This window comes from Typopeltis vanoorti, chromosome 9, assembly GCF_054136105.1.
Source record: "Typopeltis vanoorti isolate ZY-2024b chromosome 9, IOZ_Tvanoo_1.0, whole genome shotgun sequence".
NCBI classification, from domain to species: domain Eukaryota; kingdom Metazoa; phylum Arthropoda; class Arachnida; order Uropygi; family Thelyphonidae; genus Typopeltis; species Typopeltis vanoorti.
In genome coordinates this window covers 40,015,923-40,037,825 of record NC_143557.1, presented here as the reverse complement: position 1 = coordinate 40,037,825, position 21,903 = coordinate 40,015,923, and the positions used below count along the sequence as shown (strand labels likewise).

Genomic DNA, 21,903 nt, shown 5'->3' with positions numbered 1-21,903 from the left:
GAATGAGTGGAATTCATTGCCTGACTTTGTTGTGAGCTCTTCATCTGTAAATGAATTCAAGAAGAGATATGACAGATATTGTTTTGCTAGTTTGGGTCTCCCGCGATGAGTCTACTGACTCCATGGAGATACCCGTAATAATAATAATAAATCATGGGGAAACTGAAAACAATTCAAACAGTGGATACATTGTAAATGTAGAAGTGTATACAAAGAAAATTAATGTGGATTGGCAGCTAGAACTGTGAAACAAACAAACTAGTATATATGAAGTGACTACACAAATCATTGCTTATTTACCAATTGATTTTCATTGTCATCATCATGAACCATGGGCTCACTGCCCATTAGTGTCCGATGCCTCCTTCACTATCTTCTTCCACGTTTCTTTGTCCAGTGCACAGTGTCGCAGTTTCTGTACATCCATTCCACACCAGTCCTTTATGTCATCTATCCATTCTCTGTATGGTCTACCTCTTCTGTTTACACCATCTATAATACCAAACATGAATGTCTTTATCTTCTTGTCCTCACTCGTTCCACAGATGTGCCCAAATCATTGCAACTTCCGTTTTATAATACTATGCATTAGATTCTCCTTTGGTTGTATCTTCTGATAGAGCTCTTCATTTGTGAATTGTGATCCATCCTATTCTTAGAACTTCTTGTAACAAGTTCTTTCAAATGCCAAAATTCTTTTTCTTGATTCCTTATTTATTACCCACATTTCAGATCTATACAGTACACCACTAAAAATGCACGTTTCCAGCACTCTTAATTTTGTTTTCAGGCTGATCACTTTACTTTTCCAGATGTTATCCATGGCCTTCAGATTTGTTCTTCCCTTTGCAATCCTGATCTTTATTTCTTTTTTACAGTCCAAATCATGTCATTTTACTTCCCAAATATGTGAACTGTTCTACATTTTCTATATTAATTCCATCCACTTGTATTGTTTCATGTTCTTCTCAAATCTCTTTCCTTCCTCGTTCAACAGTTTCAATGTTTTTTGTAGTTCTTTTTCTTCTTCTTCTATAATAACAATGTCATCTGTCATAACAAATCTCAGATTGATAATTCTCATCCCATGCACCGATATTCCTTTTGCACCTTCCTTCATTTTATCCATTGCTCTTTCTAAATGGGAAAATGCTTGGTGATATTGTGCCCCCCCCCCCTCTCTAGTACCTCTGCCTGTTCTAAACCAATTCCCCAAATCATCACCTATTCTGACTGCTGGAACTGCATTCTTGTAAACATCTCTTAATACAGCGATTAGTTTTCTATTAATTTCATGAGATTCTAGCACTGCTAATGTCACTTTCTGGTTGATACTATCAAATGCCTTCTGAAAATCAACAAAGCAGGTATATATGTTTTTGTTTTTTCTCCTAGCCTTCTCTGCTATTAACCGCATTTCACAGTCTCTGCTATTAACCGCATTAACAGAACACAACTGGAGGCATACCTTGCTTATCTGCAAGGTATGCCTCCAGTTGTGTTCTGTTGTGTCACTTTTTCATTAATTTCTTTGTTAACTAAGCTCTATATGTTATGTTCGCCCTATGGTGTCACCTGGTACTGTCTAGGTACAAAGGAATTGCCTCGGGGTTGACTGCAACAATGCTTCAGAGGTTATTCTTCTCTTAAGGTCCTAAGACATTTATTTGTTAATGCTGCACCACTTAAGACAATTAGTTTAAAGGAGGAAACCTTAAACAAGAAGAGGATACTCAGATGTACTGCAATGACTAACAACTTTGCAATCGTGACCATAAATTCACTACTTAATTCTCCCTCCTAGGTTCGTATATTTTACAAGCGGTGCATCGGATAGTACATAGAGACAACTGAATTAGAAGAAGCAAAAGGTTTATTCAACATACTGTCATTTATACAGTGCATGGAAATTTGGTAAAATTCAATTCAGTACTACAAAATATTGTGCAAATATTATCAGTAACTGTGAGCGTTAAGTCATGTAACTCATATAAGATTGACAATTGTGCTGCTCCAAACTATATCACACAAAAATTCTTCAAATTCCTCACTAATAAAATTTAGTTAATATGTATTAGCTCCTTATAGACACATATCCTTAGTATAATACTCTTAAATTTACACTTATTTCCCTTCACAGTTTATAATATGCTACAGCTATTCTATCTCTGTTTAAATCCTCAGATCTTGAATTACGTATAATTCATTCATATTAATTAACAAGAAAGTTTCACGATACCGTTTTACAGTGGGTTCCTGTGCTTGTTCCTTTCTTTACTCGTCTCTGGATCTTCAAAATGATTTCTTCTTGCTGGGGAAAGTATCTGGGATTTTTCAATCATGTGTAGGCCTACTCGTTTCCAGTAGGTCATGCCCTTTTTTTTTCAGGGAGATACTTGTGGTAAAGTAACTCCTTCGATGTGAAGCATTCTGCATAGACTCTGAGCTTTTCCGCAGACTACCTTGTTTTTTCCGGAATAATGTTATTCTCCTCAGGTTTGCGATACATAGCCTTTCCTATAGATACGTGGTGCTTTCCGATCTCTTCTGCCGGGAATCGGGGCTGAGATTCCCCTCCTGTTCTGGAACCGTACCTCCACTTGTGAAGTCCACACACCGAAGAAAAGAACTAAATAGGCTCGTGGGGGGGTTTCCTAACTCTTTTATTACCTCCTTCTGTCGGCACCTCTCGTAACTTTGCCTTTTTCATCTTTAATTGTGGTCTGTTGATGGTTCTGATTATTTCGTACACCTCCCTAGTTTTATGCTCTCTACAGCTGTTCTATATTATTGCATTGGACTTATAACTATTTCATCTTATCCATTCTGACTGCTTTTTTTCACCTCATTACACTTTCTTCTATACTGCTCCTCTATTTGTTCTGATGTATCCCTTCTTATCTTCAGCATTCTCTTCTCCTGTACTAACTTCAGTGTATCTTGTCTAATCCACTTCTTGATCTTCTCTTCTTCTGGTACTGTTTCTTCAACTGCATCTTCTATCTCCTTGATTACTCCTTTCACTCTTAGATTTGAATTTTCTTCTTTGTCCACACTTTTAAGTTTCTCCTCTTACACTGTTCTGTACCTTCTTCCTATTTCTGCTTCATGTATTCTTGCTCTGTCTCTTTGTTTCTGATGATTGGGGGGGGGGGTAATATTATTTTATTTTTAATTTCAACCCGACGTTTGCAATCACTAAACCATGATCCAAGTCTATATCCTCTCCTTGAAAAGTTCGATACTGCTGATTTGATTTTAGACTTTAGTAAATGTAGCAGAATATTAAGCAGTAAATTTTGGTGATGAATCATCAGTGATCTGTAACTTCAGTGATTAGTGCCCTTTGAGAAATATAGTGAATAAGTAAAATTCTTTGTTTGGTATTATAAACCAAAAATTGTGTTTGGGAAGTCACTTAATAAGATTTCTTAACTTTAAAATAAATGTTTTTATTTTTGGGGAGTGGAGATTATTGTGTTGAAAAGTGGGGAGAGCCAAAAGTTTAAAGAGTTCAGACATTATGGAATAAATTACCATGATAATACAAAGTTAGGACGCTGGTACCAGCTGTCATTGCAGAGCTTTCATCTGAACAGTTTCTATATATTGTATATTATATTGTTACTAGATACACTGGATACATTATGCATGTCACATGCAAATATATACCGTATTTTCCGGTGTATAAGACACACTTTTTTTACCTTAAAAATTCATCTTAAAAATGGGGTGTGTCTTATATAATGAAGGTAAAGATTGTTTCCTCTTTTCAAAGTCATACGCACTGACTTTTATGTTCCAAGATCTTTGTAGGCGGTTAATGGTGCAATCAAATTGATGCGTGACCTTCACGTGACTTCTAGCGCATCATTGGCTAAGAACGGGGAGTCCCTATTCAAGTTTCATAATATCTTATCCGAGTAATCAATTATCGATGTTTATCGGTATTGAGTTGACGTGTTGAGATATTTTGTGTTCAGTTTGATATTTCCCCGTAGATTTTAGTGATGGAAAAAAACAGGCGACATTCATATACTTCATCATCATCATCAAATTCCTGCCATGTACCCTCAAGGGGTGTACAGGATATGATAGTACTACATGAAAAAAATTACATCATTACTAACTTCCTATCTACAATTTTCCTCCAAATCAGTCTGTTACTTGTCAAGACTCCAACGTTATCAGATCTTATATTTCTATCGTCTAAGGCACATTGTACCGTATCAATCCACCTATATCTTGGTCTTCCTCTGGGTCATTTTACTGCCAACCTGGCAGAGAACACTTGTTTTGCTAATCTTTCTTCGCCCATTCTGTTTAAGTGACCTTACCACCTGAGATTAGCTCTGCTAACGAACTTGAAAATGTTGACAATTTCAAGTTCTTTCCTAATATCCTCATTTTTAATATGATATTGCCATTGATGCCATCTGTTCACGCCTATAATCTTTCTCAGGACTCTCATATCTGCGGTCTCTAGTCTTTGGTCAAGTGTTTTACTTCTGACCCAGCTCTCAGATCCATAAGTTAAAACTGGTTTGAACAGTCTTGTATACTACTAATTTAGTGTTCTGCTAATTTCTCTCTTATTCCATATGAATTTATTCAATTGACTTCCTACCCTACCAGCTTTGCTAATTCTGTTGTCTATTTCTATATTTAATTTACCTTCTTCAGTAAAAATCGTGCCTAAGTAGCTGTAATGTTTCACTTGTTCCACAGGTTCTCCATTTACAACACAGTTGATATTTTCAATGACTTTGCCTATTTTCATTGTCTTTGTCTTTTTATTGCTGACCTTCATACCATATCTATTACAACAGCTATTCAATTTAGTCAGAGAGTCTTGCAGACTTGTAGCGGATTTATTTAGAAGTATAACATCATCCGCATAAAGCAAAGAGCTGACATTAACATCTCCAATTTTGATATCATGTTTAATACCACTTTCCTTCATAATGTGATCCATATAGATAATGAATAACAGAGGGGATAATGTACATCCTTGTCTCACACCAGATTTAACATTAAACCACCTTCCTGTACTTCCTTCAATTCTAACTGCTGACTTACAACTCAAATAAAGACTAAGTATTGCTTGATATAATGCCCCATTGACACCATATAACTGTAGCGTATCGAATAGCTTCTCTCTTGGCGCCTTGTCATATGCCTTTTCCAAATCGACAAAACTTAAATACAGATATTTGTTATATTCCCATGCTTTCTCGACTATTTGTCGAAAGTGAAGATCTGATCCTGACAGCCTCTATTTGGCCTGAATCCAGCTTGTTCTTCACCAAGCTTTTCTTCCACAATTCTTCTCAACTGTTTCTCAAGTATACTTGCATAGATCTTGCCAGGAACACTCAGTAGGGAAATACCTCTGTAATTCTCACATTCAGTTTTATTTCCCTTTTTATTTATGGGTACTATGAGAGCTCTACTCCAATCATCGGGAATTCATCCCTCTGTCCAGGCTTTCTGAACTATGCGGTGCAGCCACTGTAAGACTCTTATACCACCATACTTAATACTTAATGTTTAATTATAGGAATCAAACAAACTCTGCAAACAATTAGGGGAGACCTTAATGGGAATAAATGCAAAAATATAATGTGCATGAGCACAGCACAGCACACCTGTAATATTCGCCCTGATGTGTATATATACTGCACATATTTTTTTAAATGGAAATTTTGAAAAAAATTTGAAATTGATCATATTTCCTACGATTCCAACTACGTATTTGACGAAATTAGTCATTCTAATCTGTAATACAATTACAAATCTCATAGGATCTATAAGATTTCTTGTTGTGAATTAAATGAACGCTGCCACATGTAAAAACATAGAATTTATTAACTCCTAATGTTTCTTCCTTGTTACAAGAACATCAGGGAATGAGAAGAAAAGATGTTGACATTTCCAACTGACATGAATTCTGTAACAGGTGTTCACTTGTTTCTCAGTCAGAGCTGAGTAAACAGAACACACTATCAGAATTCAAAGGAAACAGTGATTGTTATTTATAACTTTAACAGTATTATAACACTAAACAAAACTAAATTATAAAATTATGTTTATCAACTGGCTAATATTTTCTGCATTTCAAACCAGTCTTCAGAGCAAAATAACACACCCAGAATATTCGTATGTTACAGTTTACACATGACAATGAGTAAGTGAAATAATTCACTTACTCCAATTATGTTGCATGGAAAGGGAAGATATACGAACAACTAGATGGAACGGCTATTGCAATCCCCCTCCCCACACACACACACACATACCACCACCCTCTCTTTCTTACCTTTAGCCAGTTTCTACATAGAACACTTAGAAAACCAGACAATGAATACAGTCACTCTCAAACTAGTGGTTTGGCTGCATTATATTCATGTGTTTGCTATTTGGCCATATGGCCCAGACATGTTAGATACATTTTTAGGGCATTTAAATAGGCTAACACCCTAAAATTCACTTCACGATGGAACAGGAAGCTAAGGACTGTCTATCCTTCCTAAACATATTAGTCACACACTTTCCTGATGGTTCATTATCTTTTGCTGTTTATAAGGGAGAAAACCTACACATACTGGAAGATTTGCACAAACAGTCATATCATTATCCAGCTCAATTATATGGTATCTTAAAAACACTAACTCACAGTGCCAGAGCTATCTATTTCAATGCCAATACTCTTACCACTGAATTCACTTACTTGCATCACACCTTTTTAGTCAGTGGCTATAATCCCCAAAGAATAGACAAAATACTAAATACTCTCCCTTGAAATTTCTTTCATTGCCTAATATGGAAGTGGGGAGAGCCAAAGGTTTAGACATTATGGGATGAATTACCATGATAATACAAAGTTAGGTCACTGGTACCAGCTGTCATTGTGGAGCTTTCACCTGAACAGTTTCTATATATATATATATTATATTATATGTATTATATTGTTACTATAGACAGAGCAAAATTGTTAGTATCCAATACATTCAGGGCACATCAGAAAAGATATCTAGAGTACTTAATAAATATCAGCTCCTCACCACATTTAAACCATATATCAAATTGGCAACTTTTATCCATTCACCTAACAACAAACTCTCTCCTTTACAACATCCATGACTTTATGAAGTGTCCTGTACTTGTGACCTGGCTTACTATGGACAGATGATAAGAACTGCTGACATCTGCATTGTAGAACATAAAAACACATTTGACAACTATTGTTATGGTATGTTGGGCCTAGCAGACCATTTCTTGGATATCCCTTCACACAGGATCAGTTGAAGAAAGCAAAAGTGCTACATAGAAGGCATAAGTCATATTGTTTCTGGGAATCAGCAGCAGATTTAAAATATTCCACAAACCTCAACAAGTATGGTTGTATCAATTTATTAAAAACATTGGAGACATTGATTTTAAGATCCACTTAATACTTGTTTTTTGTTTCTCTCTCTTTATACAACAATAGATGGCGCCAATTAGAATCTAGTTCATTGTGTTGGCCATTACAGTTTTTTAAACTGGTTCCATGTTAACTAAATTGTTTTTGTTTGTGTACTATGACAAACTGTATTTGTGCTCTGAAGATGCTGGATATAATATCAGCAAATAAGTTAAATATTATTTTCTTATTATTGTGCATTAATACCATTAATTAAATTAACATGAATGGCCAACACATAAGCCTTTCTACTAGCTCCCTCATATTCTGCTATAATATGAGGTTTTTCACTATACATCTGGTTTTAGGGTCTGCATGCTCACAAAGGAATTTTGCTCTTTAGTTGCTGGATAGAAACTAGAAAAATGCCACCTAACAAAATAAATCCTTACTTTATTTTGTCCCATTGTAGTTTTATTAAAATTGCAAATATACTTTGAGATGTTAAAAAAAATTGCTGAGGAAAAACTTGTGAAACAAGCCAGCTGGTTCCACAAGTATGAAATTTCCGGCGTAAATTTTTAGTTTAAATGAGAAAATGCTAACTTTTGTTGATCATACAAAGTCATATGATGTGGTATCAAGAAAAATAAATTTTTTTTTAAAAATTAAGCTGTTCGAGTGAAATGGAACTGCATGTCACTATACACAACTTAAGTTGCAAGTTGGTTTCATATCAAGCAAAATCAGAATTCATCATTATCATCATCTGTTCATTGGGCATCCACAGATGCTGTAAGGTCACTCCGATGCTGGATGATATGCCATACCAGTCCTTGCCATGTAGTCATGTTGTATCTGAAGATCAGTCACTCCACACACACACACTCCATCCATCCATCCATCTCATTGACGGTCTACTCCCATCTTCTTTTAACAGGAACTTTACCTTCTATAACTATCCTGAGAAGTCCTCCTTCCATCCTTTCAATGTCTCTAAAGTATTTTAACTTTCTTATGTCAATATCCTTAAGGAGCCTTAAAGTTCTACTGATCTTTTATAAACACCCATCATTTGTACACCTTTCAGTATATGACACAATATATGACTTTTTCTTATCTGACTTCTTTAGGTTCCAGGTCTCACATTCATAAGTCACTGTTGGAAAAACAACTGCATTCAAAATCCTCAACTTTGTTCCCATGGAGATAGATCCATCCTTCCAGATTTTAGACAAGTCTCTGACCATTAGTTTAGCCATTCCTAATTTTCTTCTGAACAGCAATTCTTCTCATTAATAATGGATCACGGGTACTTGAACTTACTGACTTCATCAATTCTTTCTCCATTAAGGTACACTTGTTTCTCAAAATATCTGTGTGTATTTCCTTTGAGAACCATAATCTTTGACTTGCTAGGATCGAGTTAAAGTCCTCTGTTCTTACTGATCTTGTTAACTTTATCAAGATTTGTCCTCGTTCTTCATTGTCATTACAGAGGAGTACAGTATCATCAGCATACCTCAGATTACTGATCAATCTACCACCTATTCTAATTCCTGTCTTGAGCTTATCCAAATGCTTCATGCATTATGTTCTCTGCATATATACTGAACAAGTGAGGAGAAAGTAAACATCCTTGCCTTAACTCCCTTTCCAACCTGAAGCCAGTCAGCTAATCCAACACATATTCTTCCTCTGGCTTCTTACTCCCTGTACAAGTTAACTATCCACCTGATAGTGTGTTGAAGAAGAATCCATTATTTTCATGACTTCCCACAGTTTCACATACTGAATACAGTCAAAGCTTTAGAGTAGTCTGTCTAAATTCTTTATAATCTTCTAGGATCTGTCTAAGGCAAAGGATGTGATCTCTGGTGCCCTTACCTTTCCTGAAACCTGCTTCTCCCTCAGGCATCTCTGTGTAAACTTTGGTCTCAATCTTATTTAGCATGATCTTCAATAAAAGTTTGCTTGCATGAGATATTAAATTAATAGTTCTATAGTTCTTGCAATCCTTCATATCTCTCTTCTTATGTAGTGGTATTTTGTACAGTCTCTAGACCATTTTCCTAGTGAGGGGGGGTCCTCCAAATTTTCTTTATTCTCTCTGTTGTACAGTTCCTCATAGTATTCTTTCCATCTGTTTTTGATTTCCAGTTCTTCCGTTAGTAATGCTCCACTCATGTCTTTGACATTCAATTTGGGCTTAAACTTATGCTTTAGATCACGAACTAAGTAATACATCCTTTTAGAATTGTGCCTCCACATCTGGAACTCTATCTCTTCACATTTATTAGTATAAAACTTTTCCTTGTACTGCTTGATGGCTCTTCTGACTTCTGTATGTTATCTCTTATATTCTTCAGTCTCTTTGTTTTTTCAACTTCCTTCTTTTGATTAGTTCCCATGTAGAATCTGATATCCATTGGTCTCTTGGTCTTCTTATTGGGCCAAGATACTTCTGGGCTATATCCTGTATTATCTCCTTGACTCCTCAAATAATTTCTGGTGTGTTCTCATTGATCTCCAAAAAAATCATCTAACCAAGTTGATGTTTCTTCTGTGAATTACTAGAAATTACTCTAACATCCAGTCTAGTGGGATGTTCCTGACTTGGAAGATTTCATAGTCTTAGTCATACTTTGGCTCTTACTAGCTGATCACAGATGCGTGTTTTCCACTGCTGGAGATCCAGGATATAATCAATCTGGTGCCAAGTATAGGGCTATCATGGGTGTTTGATGAAATCAGGTATTGGTAATACCTAATCTGTTAGCATGGGCATTTATTTTATTTGGTGTATGATGATACAAAGGTCATGAGGCCCCCCCCCCACTTTTTTTTACAGGGAAGTACAGCACGATCTCAACCCCCCCCCCCCCATTTTATCCGGTCTCAGGACTGTCATAGCTGACAAGTCAGGTCTATGGCTTGGGTCTGAAATATTCCTGACTGTAATTCATGTATGTTCACGGGGCCAGTTTGCCTGTTCTAGGGGATGAAAAACCAGAGTTTCCAGGTGAAAATACCCCCACCTCCATATGAGACCAGCTAACTCACCTTTAGTCTAAAGAGGCCATATAAAGGTTCCTCACGTCACTGACAGGAATTGAATCCAAGTCTTTCTGACTAAAGGGCTTCCTCTATACCAGTGGTTCCCAAACTTTTTCGGGCCACCGCCCCCTCGAATCCATAAACTCATCGTCAGTGCCCCCGTGTCTTACCTGAACCCACCCTACATTCAGAAAAGCGATTCACGCAACCCACAAGGAATGGTAATAATATTTTAAAAACAAATATTAATTTATAATTTAAATTTATTTTAAATCCAAAAAAAAAACATTTAACTTTAATAGCAACTTTACATTAAAATCTAATAAAACATTGTATTATAAGGCTATTCAGTAGCAGCTATTGACTTGAATGTTTTGAAAATCCTTAATGTGATGGATGGACTTCATGGAGACATGGTTTTCCTATGTCTGGTTTAATATAACTTAATTGAATACCATAAGTCTTCTGACAGATAACAGGCTAACCTGGAGGAAAATTGTTGATAGGAAGTTGGTAATAATGTAATTTTTCATGTAGTACTATCATAAGATACAGAATCAATTTGATAGCAGTAGTCTTAAACTCCACGTTGAGTTATCTGGAGTCTTATTCAAATTAAGTGGATATTGAATCCAACATTATTTCAAAGCCGAATAGAGAAACTACAAAAGTTTTATGCTGAATAGAGAAACTATAAAAGTTTCGGCAGATCCAAGCGTAAGCAAACCTTTCATGACAGGAGCAACTCGTAGTAAAAGTGGAGTAATACTGATCACTATCCTTAGTATTTCCCATAATGTAAAAGACATGTCCTAGTGGACATGCATAACATCATCCATGTCCACTAGAAGATGTGTTTTATATTATGGGAAATACTAAGGATAGTGATCAGAGCTTACTCCATCTTTACTACGAGTTGCTCCTGTCATGAAAGGTTTGCTTACCTTTGGATCTGCCAAAACGTTTATAGTTTCTATATTCGGCTTTGAAATCTCTTTGCAGAAAGATCTCTTTCTACAACCAAAACTCTTCATAAGATTTCTTAAATTTTGGCATCAGCTCAAAGTCATTTTGCAGATCAATTAGTTTTTCCTCCATGGCTCCCACTACCTCAGTATCGGAAAATGGATTTATTATCTAATCTGGAACTTCCAACGAAAGTAAATCTTTGATCTACTTGCCTTGTCAGGATGTACCTTCTTCAAATGTTCAATTATTCTGGAAGACTTCATGGCCTCATTTGAGAAGACCCTTTCACAAATTGGCACATTGGCAGCTGCTGGTTTGTTGGTGCTGGTATGCATCCATATTTTAGGTATTCAAAGCTATACTGCTTACATTTCTTCTTTGACGTATCTGCATCTGCCATTTCTATTCTGGAACATGCAGAAATAAGTGTACATAGATATTTGAAAGCAGTTTTTATAAATAATAATCCTTATCTTTGTATCCTCACAATATAACAGAACCTATAATTTGCCAAGCTGTGACAAAACTTGGCAAAGTTGTTCAGTAAGTAAGAATATGGGAAAATACATTATAACACACTCAATACTATTAAGGTAAAAAAGGACCACTTCAGAAATTACCAATAAAAAACTCAAAAAATGTCTTGGAAACAGTACCTGTCTTGGAAAACAACGAAAATGTCTTGTAAACAATAATAAAAACATTAATAATAATAATAATCAAACAGCTGCAATTAATTATTGCACATTTCAGCATTTTGCAACACACCTTCAGGGCCCCCCCCTTGCTGCCTGCTAGCCTCTTAGTGTCCCCCTTAAGTAATCAAAGCACCCACTTTGGGAACCACTGCTCTATACCAACTGAGCTACTGAGGCTCAGTATGGGTAAATTCCAACAGTCTTTCACCACAGGTGTTACATTCACTCACACCAAACATGGCATGCTCAGGCATAACAAATACTCTCTTCCACTTTTACATTTAAGTCCCCTAAGAGGAAAAGTATATCTCTCCTTAGTATGTAGTCCAAAACTGTCTAAGTTTTCGTAGAATTCTTCACTCTCTTCATCAGTCCTATCCATGTAAGGTGCATAAACTACCACGATTGATACATTCATAGGATGAACCTTAAGTCTAATAGAAAGTATCCTATCATTAACAGGGATTATAACTAAGAAGGTTTCTTGCCGAGTTGCCTTCCGTATCACAGCTACCATGATGCTTTGAGTAACTTCCTGAGTAAACAACTACCTTACCATCCTGTCTTTTGAAGTGGCCGTCTCCATGCCATCTGGTCTCTGTAATTCCCAGGATGTCAATTTTATACCTATCCATCTCTTTACAGAATTTTAAGAGTACCCATCTGTAGACCCCAAATATTCCATGTGCCTATGTAAAATTCCCTTCTAAGATTAATCCTATACCTTCTGTGTTTTTCATTTACAATATCACCGACTTTTGTTGGCATCTATAATATACTTCTCAAACAGGACCCTCTGCCTAAGCTGTGAACGTGGCTGAGATTATTCTGTGCAATAACCAACACATGTTAGCATTTTGGAGTAAAGTCACTGCAAGAAAACAGTGGTAGGGTTGCAGAAGCCCATTCCACATATCTTGAGGTTTTGTCCCAATTAATTTCACATTGGCCAGGTGGGTTGGCACTTCTGCCTACTAGATTAGGCAGACTCCTACTGCATAAGATGAAATAGCAAAATAGGAAACATTCATCCCTAGCCCTCAAATACTCTGATAGCTTTGGGGGGGGGGGGGCAAGAAGAAAAGAAAGAAGGAATGAAAAAAGACGAGGGACAAGTCTACTAACATAACAGATCTATATTACATGAAATAAGGCATGGTCCAGCATCAGAAATCATAATTATATGCTGTTATTTATAAGCTATATTGATCATTTAATAAAGACACTGATGTTAAACTTGATAAGTAAAAATAGATGTAAAGTTCAGTTCTTTAATCTATTCATATTGTCATCCTTTTTAAATAAGTCTGGTTAGAAGTATTTTTATGATATAGAGCACTAAGGGAAATCTGAGTTCTGTTTCTTGTGTAAGATTAATATAAAATCTTACATATGAAATAGAATGCTTGAATTAAATGATTGCTGTTATAAATTTGGTGTGATTCAATAATGAAAGTGATGAACTATGAAATCAGCAGCATTCTTATTAGTGAACTTGTAGAACAGATAGCATATTTTTTATCGCTTAAGCACAATTTTTAGTGTTGAAAAAAATGAAATATGGACGTGTATATGGCAGAATACAACAAGATGCAAGAGCATGGTGGTGGAGGGAAGTCATAAATTCATAAGGAATGTGAGAAAAATCACTCAAAATACCAAATTAGCTGTGTATAATAGTATTCACATCAGTTTTAACACATGGATTTGAGAGGGATTAAAAAAAAAAGTCAGAGATTAGAAACCACAGGTTTTGAACAAAATAAGCAGATAGAACAGTTTCCTATAACAGTGGCAGAATCATGTTAAAAGAGATATTAGTAAAGATATTGACATCAATTCAGGAATGTATAAGCAGAGATATTCTAGGGTATTTACAGCACACAGATCATAAATGCATTGATGAAGTTAGTGTTACCTCAGAAAGCAAGTTAACAGTTGATCTAATTTAGAGGCTTAAGTTGTCAGAAAATTGTTAATAAGACTAGTAACAGTATCTCTGTTGTATTGACCCTAACATTCTTTGCATTAAATGAATGTAATATGCTAGAGAAATAATGATAATTCCTTTTTTAATTACTTTTTTTGCATAAAAATCCACATGCTTTTGTCAGGATCTGCGAAGAAAAGCTGCAAGATTAGTAGCAGCTAAATGTGTTTTGGCAAGCAGAGTTGATGGGTTTCATGAATCTGTAGATGGACATGTAGGTCATAGTCTTCGTGAAGAAATAGAAAGGAAACTAGACAAGTTACAAGAGCCTCCTCCAGTGAAACAGATTAAACCTCTTCCAGCCCCAATTGATCAAACAAGAAAAAAAAGAGGGGGTAGGAGGTAAGCATTTCTTGCAGCTAATCTTAGAAATATTCTGTATTTCATAGCTATATATCAAAACTAGTTGGTTTCTGAATATGGTAATTTCCATGATCTTTTTATTTATTTATTTTTTTAAAGAAATTAATATATATCACATTTTCAGTTAAACTGCAAAACTAATGATTTGAAGTCCAACTTCAAATCATTATCTTTAGAGCACAAAAATATACTTGCTATTGACTGAGAAAATCTTTGGTAATTTTAGGCAGCCACACTTATTGAGCTGAGGTAAATGCTTCATAGTTTATGCTAATTCTGGAAATTCTCTCAGACATATCGCATCTTCTGTGCAGAACAGTTTCTCTTTTATTTTATCTTGCGTGATCTAGAACACAGTCTGTTGGTCTTGACTTTTATGTTCTTCAAGGTAGATGTTAACAGATCCTATTGCTTGTCCTTAGTAAGCTAAGTTGTATGAAAGTATATGCTCCAGGATATGTGAGTGGGTAAGGTTTGGCCTCAGGATGATGCATATAAGTTGTTAGTTGGATGTGTGGTTTAAAAGAGGCAAGGTGCTTTGCTTATATTTATAAATTAGTCATCTTTTCAAGTGAATCCCAGATATGAATAGGAATATTCAAATTAAGTGGATATTGAATCCAACATTATTTCTTAGCTGAATAAGAAACTCAAAGATAGAAAATCTATCCAAAAGTTTCATGCCGAATATAGAAAACTATAAACGTTCGGTGAGTCCAAGCGTAAGCCAACAGGTGGTACATGCTGGGGCAACTCGTAGTAAAGGCGGAGTAAGCTCCGATCTCTGTCCTTAGTATTTTCCCATAATGTAAAACACAACTCCAAGGAGATGTGTGCTGTTATACATTATGGGAGAAGGTCACTGCTCTGGGTAGTGACCTTCTCCCATAATGTATGACAGCACACCGCTTTGGGTAGTGACCGTCTCCCATAATGTATAACAGCACACATCTCCTAGGAGTTGTGTTTTACATTATGGGAAAATACTAAGGAGAGTGATTGGAGCTTACTCCACCTTTACTATGAGTTGCCCCAGCATGTACCACCTGTTGGCTTATGCTTGGACTCCCGGAACGTTTATAGTTTTCTATATCTGGCATGAAACTCTTAGATAGATTTTCTATCTTTGAGTTTCTTATTCAGCTAAGAAATAATGTTGGATTCAATATCCACTTAATTTGAATAAATTTACTTCACCGAAATGAAGCCTATTGGCTCTTTATCTCAGTAATGAATAGGAATAGTTTTTTTGTGATCTAGCATGGCATATGAGGGTAGGATGTGTGTGTGTGTGTGTGTTGGGGGTGCATGTAGTATATTTTATAGGTGTATGTGTATGGAGGAGGTTGCACTCCTTGGCTAAATATGCCTAGTGAAGATAACTGAGCTCTTTGGCAAGAGCAGTATTATTAGAAGCCATACATGTGTTTTAATGATGTTGGGCTGGATGATGGTGTATTTAAGTTTTCTATAAACAGAAAAAGATAATTATTTAGTATATGCATAATTAGTACGAAAAATGGGTAGACAGTTTGTGATTGTTTTCTAGGTGTTCTATATAGAAATTGACTAAATGCAGGGGGAGGGGATCCTATTGCAGTCCCATTCTGGTTTATTTTTTCATTTCCATTCAAATTAACTAACCTGACTGTATAGTGAATTTGAGTTATTGAAGCATGTCAGGTGGGAAGTTTGAAACAGTCAGCTCAAGAGTCTGTGAGTAGTACATTAATAAACAAAGAAGTAATAAAATCATGTCTGAATTTTTGAGATTAAGATTTTTTTTTATTAAAGATTGAAGTGAATAGAATTATGGAGGAGGAGTTGCCTGGAAGGTTTGTAATTGATTATTCTTTTAGCAAGTCTGTAAGTAGAACTGACTGTATCATCTATTATACGATGAATATTGACTTGGTGAATTTTTGGTTCTACATATATCCAGGGCAATTTAACGTAGAGTGATTTTTTATTTTTAATTATTTCTTTGGACAGAAATGTAGCTTTTTTTTTTAGTTACGTTATATAACTTTTCTCATTATCATCATAATCAAATTCCTGATATATACCCTCAAGGAGAGTACAGAATATGATAGTACTACATGAAAAATTTACATCATTACTAACCTCCTATCTACAATTTTCCTCCAAATCAGTCTGTTACTTGTCAAGACTCCAACATTATCAGATCCTATATTTCTATCGTCTAAGGCATTTTGTACTGTTGGATCCAACATGTTTGTCACTAGATGTTCTTAAACAAAAAAATAAGTTGCTAGTTGATTTCTAATCCAAATATAGAGAAAATTTATATTTATTGACTCTGCCACTCTATATCTAAATTAATCCAAGAATTAAAGTAAAACCAACTCTCAACTATTTCTCTTTTAATGTGTTATTATTTTATATACTGGCCGAGTATATTTAACTTATTTATTTCACCTGCTTTGGTTCGAATATTTTATGGATGGTGCAGTAAAAGAGATTCAGGCAAAATACAACTTTAGATCAACAAACAAACATTTAATTTAGGCTTAAAATTTATACACTTTGATTTAAATCACTGAATAAGGTATTATGAACATTTTAGCCCATCTGGTAATACAGTCATACAATCTCAGGCAATGGTTAATCTGTTATCTGAAATACAGTCTTCACAAGGTTCATTTAACTATTTAACAAAGTTCAATGTCATAAAGTTCCTTAATGATCATTTACACTATTATCTCACAGTTACTCAAGTTTCAAATAATTATGCAGTAACACTTCTTCACAAGTATACACTCTTAATTCCATCTAATCTCCGCAATAGTTACTGTTAATATAAGGATATTCTAGGAAGAAACACACATATCTCTGCATAGGAATATCAATAGTTCGATAATTCTTACCGGTAATCTTCCTTGTTCATCTACTTATATACGAACATCTCTTATAACTGTATACACATAAGAACAATTAACAGCACTCATTAAAACAAATCTTCTTAGTAATAACTGAATAAATTAACAGTCGCAATTCACATAGTTAAACGTTCTTGCTCAGATCAAAATGCTTGTACTACATTTGACATCACTTGACCAATTCAGTATTCTACTAATAATTCTTGAACTAAGGTAACACACTGTAACTCTTTAACTTGAAGTTTTTACGCACAGTTGCCTATACTTCTGGCATTTAATTAATCTTTCAAGCACTATATCTCTTAACACAGCTATCGTTTAATTTCAACTTTACTGCCTCTACTTATTCTCTTAGTTACTCTGTGCTATGCTTCAAGCTTCCTTGTGTCCTTGAAAGGTCAGCCTGTAATTAAATCTCAACAAAATTATCGCTAACCATCCGGTTGCTACTTTGCTATCTTCCATTGCTTTATTTGTTGTTCTGCAACTTACTAGCCAACCGCTCCTCGACTAGTAGACTTTAATTAGTTAGTTCAGTGACTTGCCAACTCGCTATTATTGCACTCTGATTCCCCGAATGCTTCTCCTCCGATTCCATCCGAATGAATTGTTTTTACAGCATTCTTAGCTTATATATCCCTTCTTCCTGGCGAAATTGTTCTCGTGCTCTCTTCAACTAAAATCCTTTCCAGCCCTTCAATACCGATCTACCATGCTCTGTTCTAAACTCGCGCTCGCTCTCTCCATGACAACCAAACAAAATATAATAAAACTGAGGCATTGCATAATGTTATACTTGTACATATAGGAACAAATAAAGAATATTTACACTTCAGTTAATACACAATTAAAATGTTGAATACAATTTCTTATATTAACATAGCAATAAATAAAATAAACTTAATAATATTTTAATACAGAGTCTTATCACTATTAATACATATCCTTGATTAAATAATTAAATATCAAATAAAGTTAAAGGTAGTTATATGAATATTAATTTATAAACAAGTGATTTACATTAATTAATAATTACAAGTTTAGCTTATGTGATGGAAGATCATGTTGGATTCTGAAGCAAATATTAATTACTCAAATCTCTATGTATTCAGAATCCAACAGTACCTTATCAATCCACCTATATATTGGTCTTCCTCTGGGTCGTTTTGCTGCCACCTGGCAGAGAACACTTGTTTTGCTAATCTTTCCTCGCCCATTCTGTTTAAGTGACCATACCACCTGAGATTAGCTCTGCTAACGCATTCCTGGATGCTGACAATGTCAAGTTGTTTCCTAATATTCTCTTTTTTAATATGATATTGCCATTGATGCCATCTGTTCATGCCCCTAATCTTTCTCAGGACTCTCATATCTGCAGTCTCTAGTCTTTGGTCAAGTGTTTTACTTCTGATCCAGCTCTCAGATCATCCAGAAATTAAAATTGACTTGAATACTACTGCCTTGTATACAGCTAATTTAGTGTTTTCACTAATTTCTGTCTTATTCCTTATAAATTTATTCAGTTGACTTCCTACCATAGTTTTGTTGATTCTGTTGTCTGTTTCCATATTTAATTTACCATCTTCACTAAAATCGTGCCTAAGTAGCTGAAATGTTTTACTTGTTCTATAGGTTATCCATTCACAATACAGTTGATATTTTCAATTTTTCTGCCTATTTTCATTGTCTTCGTCTTGTTACTTCTCACCTTCATACCATATCTATTACAAGAGTTATTCAGTTTAGTCAGGGAATCTTGCAGATTTGTAGACTTGCAGCATCTGCATAAAGCAAGGAGCTGAGATAAACATCTCCAATTTTGATATCATGTTTAATACCACTTTCCTTCATAACGTGGTCCATATAGATAATGAATAACGGAGGGGACAATGTACATCCTTGTCTCACACCAGATTTAACATTAAACCATCTTCCTGTACTTCCTTCAATTCTAACTGCTGGCTTACAACTCAAATAAAGACTATGTATTGCTTGATATAATGCCCCATTGACACTATGTAACTGTAGCGTTTTGAACAACTTCTCTTTGGCACCTTGTCATATGCCTTTCCCAGATCTACAAAACTTAAATACAGATCTTTGTTATATTCCCATGATTTCTCAACTATTTGTTGTAAAGTAAAAATCTGATCCTGACAGCCTCTATATGGCCTGAATCCAGCTTGTTCTTGACCAGGCTTCTCTTCCACAATCCTTCTCAACCATTTCTCAATTATACTTGCATATATCTTACCAGGAACACTCCGTAGATAAATACCTCTGTAATTCTCACATTCAGTTTTATTTCCCTTTTTATATATGGGTACTATGAGAGCCCTGCTCCAATCATCGGGAATTCGTCCCTCTGTCCAGGCTTTCTGAACTATGCAGTGCAGCAACTGCAAGACTTTTATACTTGAGCATTTCTGGTCGAATATCATTTACTCCTGCTGTCTTTCCACATCACAAGACTTCCATGCCATTCTAGAAGATTAGCCTCATTTTTAGTGTTGATTCACAACTTTTCTCTTGTGAATTATTTTCATTTTGATCCATAATCCATAAAAGTACTTTATCCTTATCTGCTTTGGTTATAATAATGTCTTCAATTGCTATTAATCATTTTGAAGGCTTCTATTTCTTTATGTGGACTGCTGCTCTTTGGAGGACAAAGCGTTTTTGTCAGGATGTTGGCTACATCCAAACAAATATTGTTTGTCATGGTAAGTGATCTTCAGATTCCACATTAACACCAGTCATAATTTCTAAAATAGGCTGTTTAAGGTGTGTTAGCAAAGTTCATACTGTGCTGCATAGAAGTTGCTACAACTTAGAGAGATTATTTCATGAATGACCATTGATTATGAAACACTCTTCTATTCTCCATAAGTAAGATGTATTAATTTACCAGAAATTTTGGAGATATTTCTTTATGTGGAATGCTGCTCTTTGGAGGACAAAGAGTTTTTGTCAGGATGTTGGCTACATTCAAACAAATATTGTTTGTCATGGTAAGTAATCTCCAGATCCCACATTAACACTAGTCATAATTTCTAAAATAGGCTTGTCTAGGTGCCAAAGTTAATACTGTGCTGCATAGAAGTTGCTACAACTTTGAGAGATTATTTCATGAATGAGCATTGGCTATGAAGCACTCCTCTGTTCTCCATAATTATGGCTTTATTAATTTACAAGAGATTTTGAGACGGTCATTTTTAAGACCACCTCTAACCTAACATCTCTATTGTGCACAGGTCTGGTGTCTGTTGTGATTCTGATACAGTGGAGAGAGTATAAATAAGAGTGTTAAAATGATATCAGGATTGTGGAATATTGTTATGAAGACAGATTTTGAATTTGTACACTGCAGACACTAGCAAACAGGAGAAAGAAGTGTAATATGATTCAGGCTTACAAATTTCTGTAAGGGTCATACAGGATTTCAGTTGATGGAATTTTTATGAAGGGTGGGAAAAGGACAAGAGGGCATCCTTGGAAGCTGAGAATGAATCCTGCTAAGAAGGGGTGGGTGGGTGAGGGCTATATTTTTCTTGATGTTGTCAAACCAAGCTATTCTTTTTCTTTCTCTAGCTCCTTTGCCATCAATTCTTCTTACCAAAATGGTTTGTAGAAGCTGTTATTTGCAGTTTCTCATGATGTGGCCAAGATATGATGTTTTTTGTTTCTTGATTGTTTGCATGAGATCTTTGGCTTTGACATTGGATTTTAAAACATCTTCATTGGTTATTTTTTCTGTCCAGATATCTTTAGCATTTGTCTATATAGCCATATCTTTCAAAGACTTCAGTTTTCTTTTTTTGATTGTTGCTGCCTTCAATGTCCATGTCTCAACTCCATAAAGCAAAATGGACCAGACGTAACATTTCAACATTCGGCATCTGACTTCTATGTTTAGATCTTTATTGCAGAATAATGTTCTCACGTTCTTGAAAGACTGCCATGCAACTTCAATCCTTGTCTTTATATCTATTTCAGGATCCCACCTTTCATTAAGCAACCAATATATTTATACCTTGACACTTGATCTATAGTTTTCCCATTCAGTGTCAGTTTCATTGATGAGGTTGATGAGATTGGATGTTTGCTGATAACCATGTATTTCATCTTGCTGATGTTTATATTTATTCTAGTTCTTTGACATTTTGTGTATACTCTGTCAGTGAGTTTTAGGAGATCCCTGATGTTATTTGTTATTAGCACAGTGTTCATCTGCATATCATAGTTTGTTAACAATCGTTCCATTTATTGTGATTCCCCTCTGAACATTCTTCCAATGTTTTTTTTTTTCAAGATTACCTCTGAGTATATGTTGAACAAGAGTGGTGACAGCACACATCCTTGTCTCACTCCTCTTTTGATGTTAATATCACTGGTGGTAATGTTGTCTAATTGAATGGTAGCTGATTGATTCCATTACAGATTTCTTATTAGTTTCATGTCTTTTTCGTCTAGCCATATTTTTTGAATGACTTCTATTAAGTTAGTATGTCTGACTTTGTC

General features: G+C 35.2%; 1 protein-coding gene across 2 annotated transcripts in view; it reads left to right on the top strand.

The window, feature by feature from the left end:
• Prp31 (pre-mRNA processing factor 31) overlaps positions 1-21,903 on the top strand; it is a 274,807-nt gene that overhangs the window by 171,621 nt on the left and 81,283 nt on the right. For both annotated transcript variants that reach the window (XM_090398337.1, XM_090398338.1), the window contains exon 10: positions 14,244-14,461. In XM_090398337.1, coding sequence (XP_090254463.1) covers positions 14,244-14,461 — 218 coding nt within the window. The remainder of the gene's footprint in view (positions 1-14,243; positions 14,462-21,903) is intronic.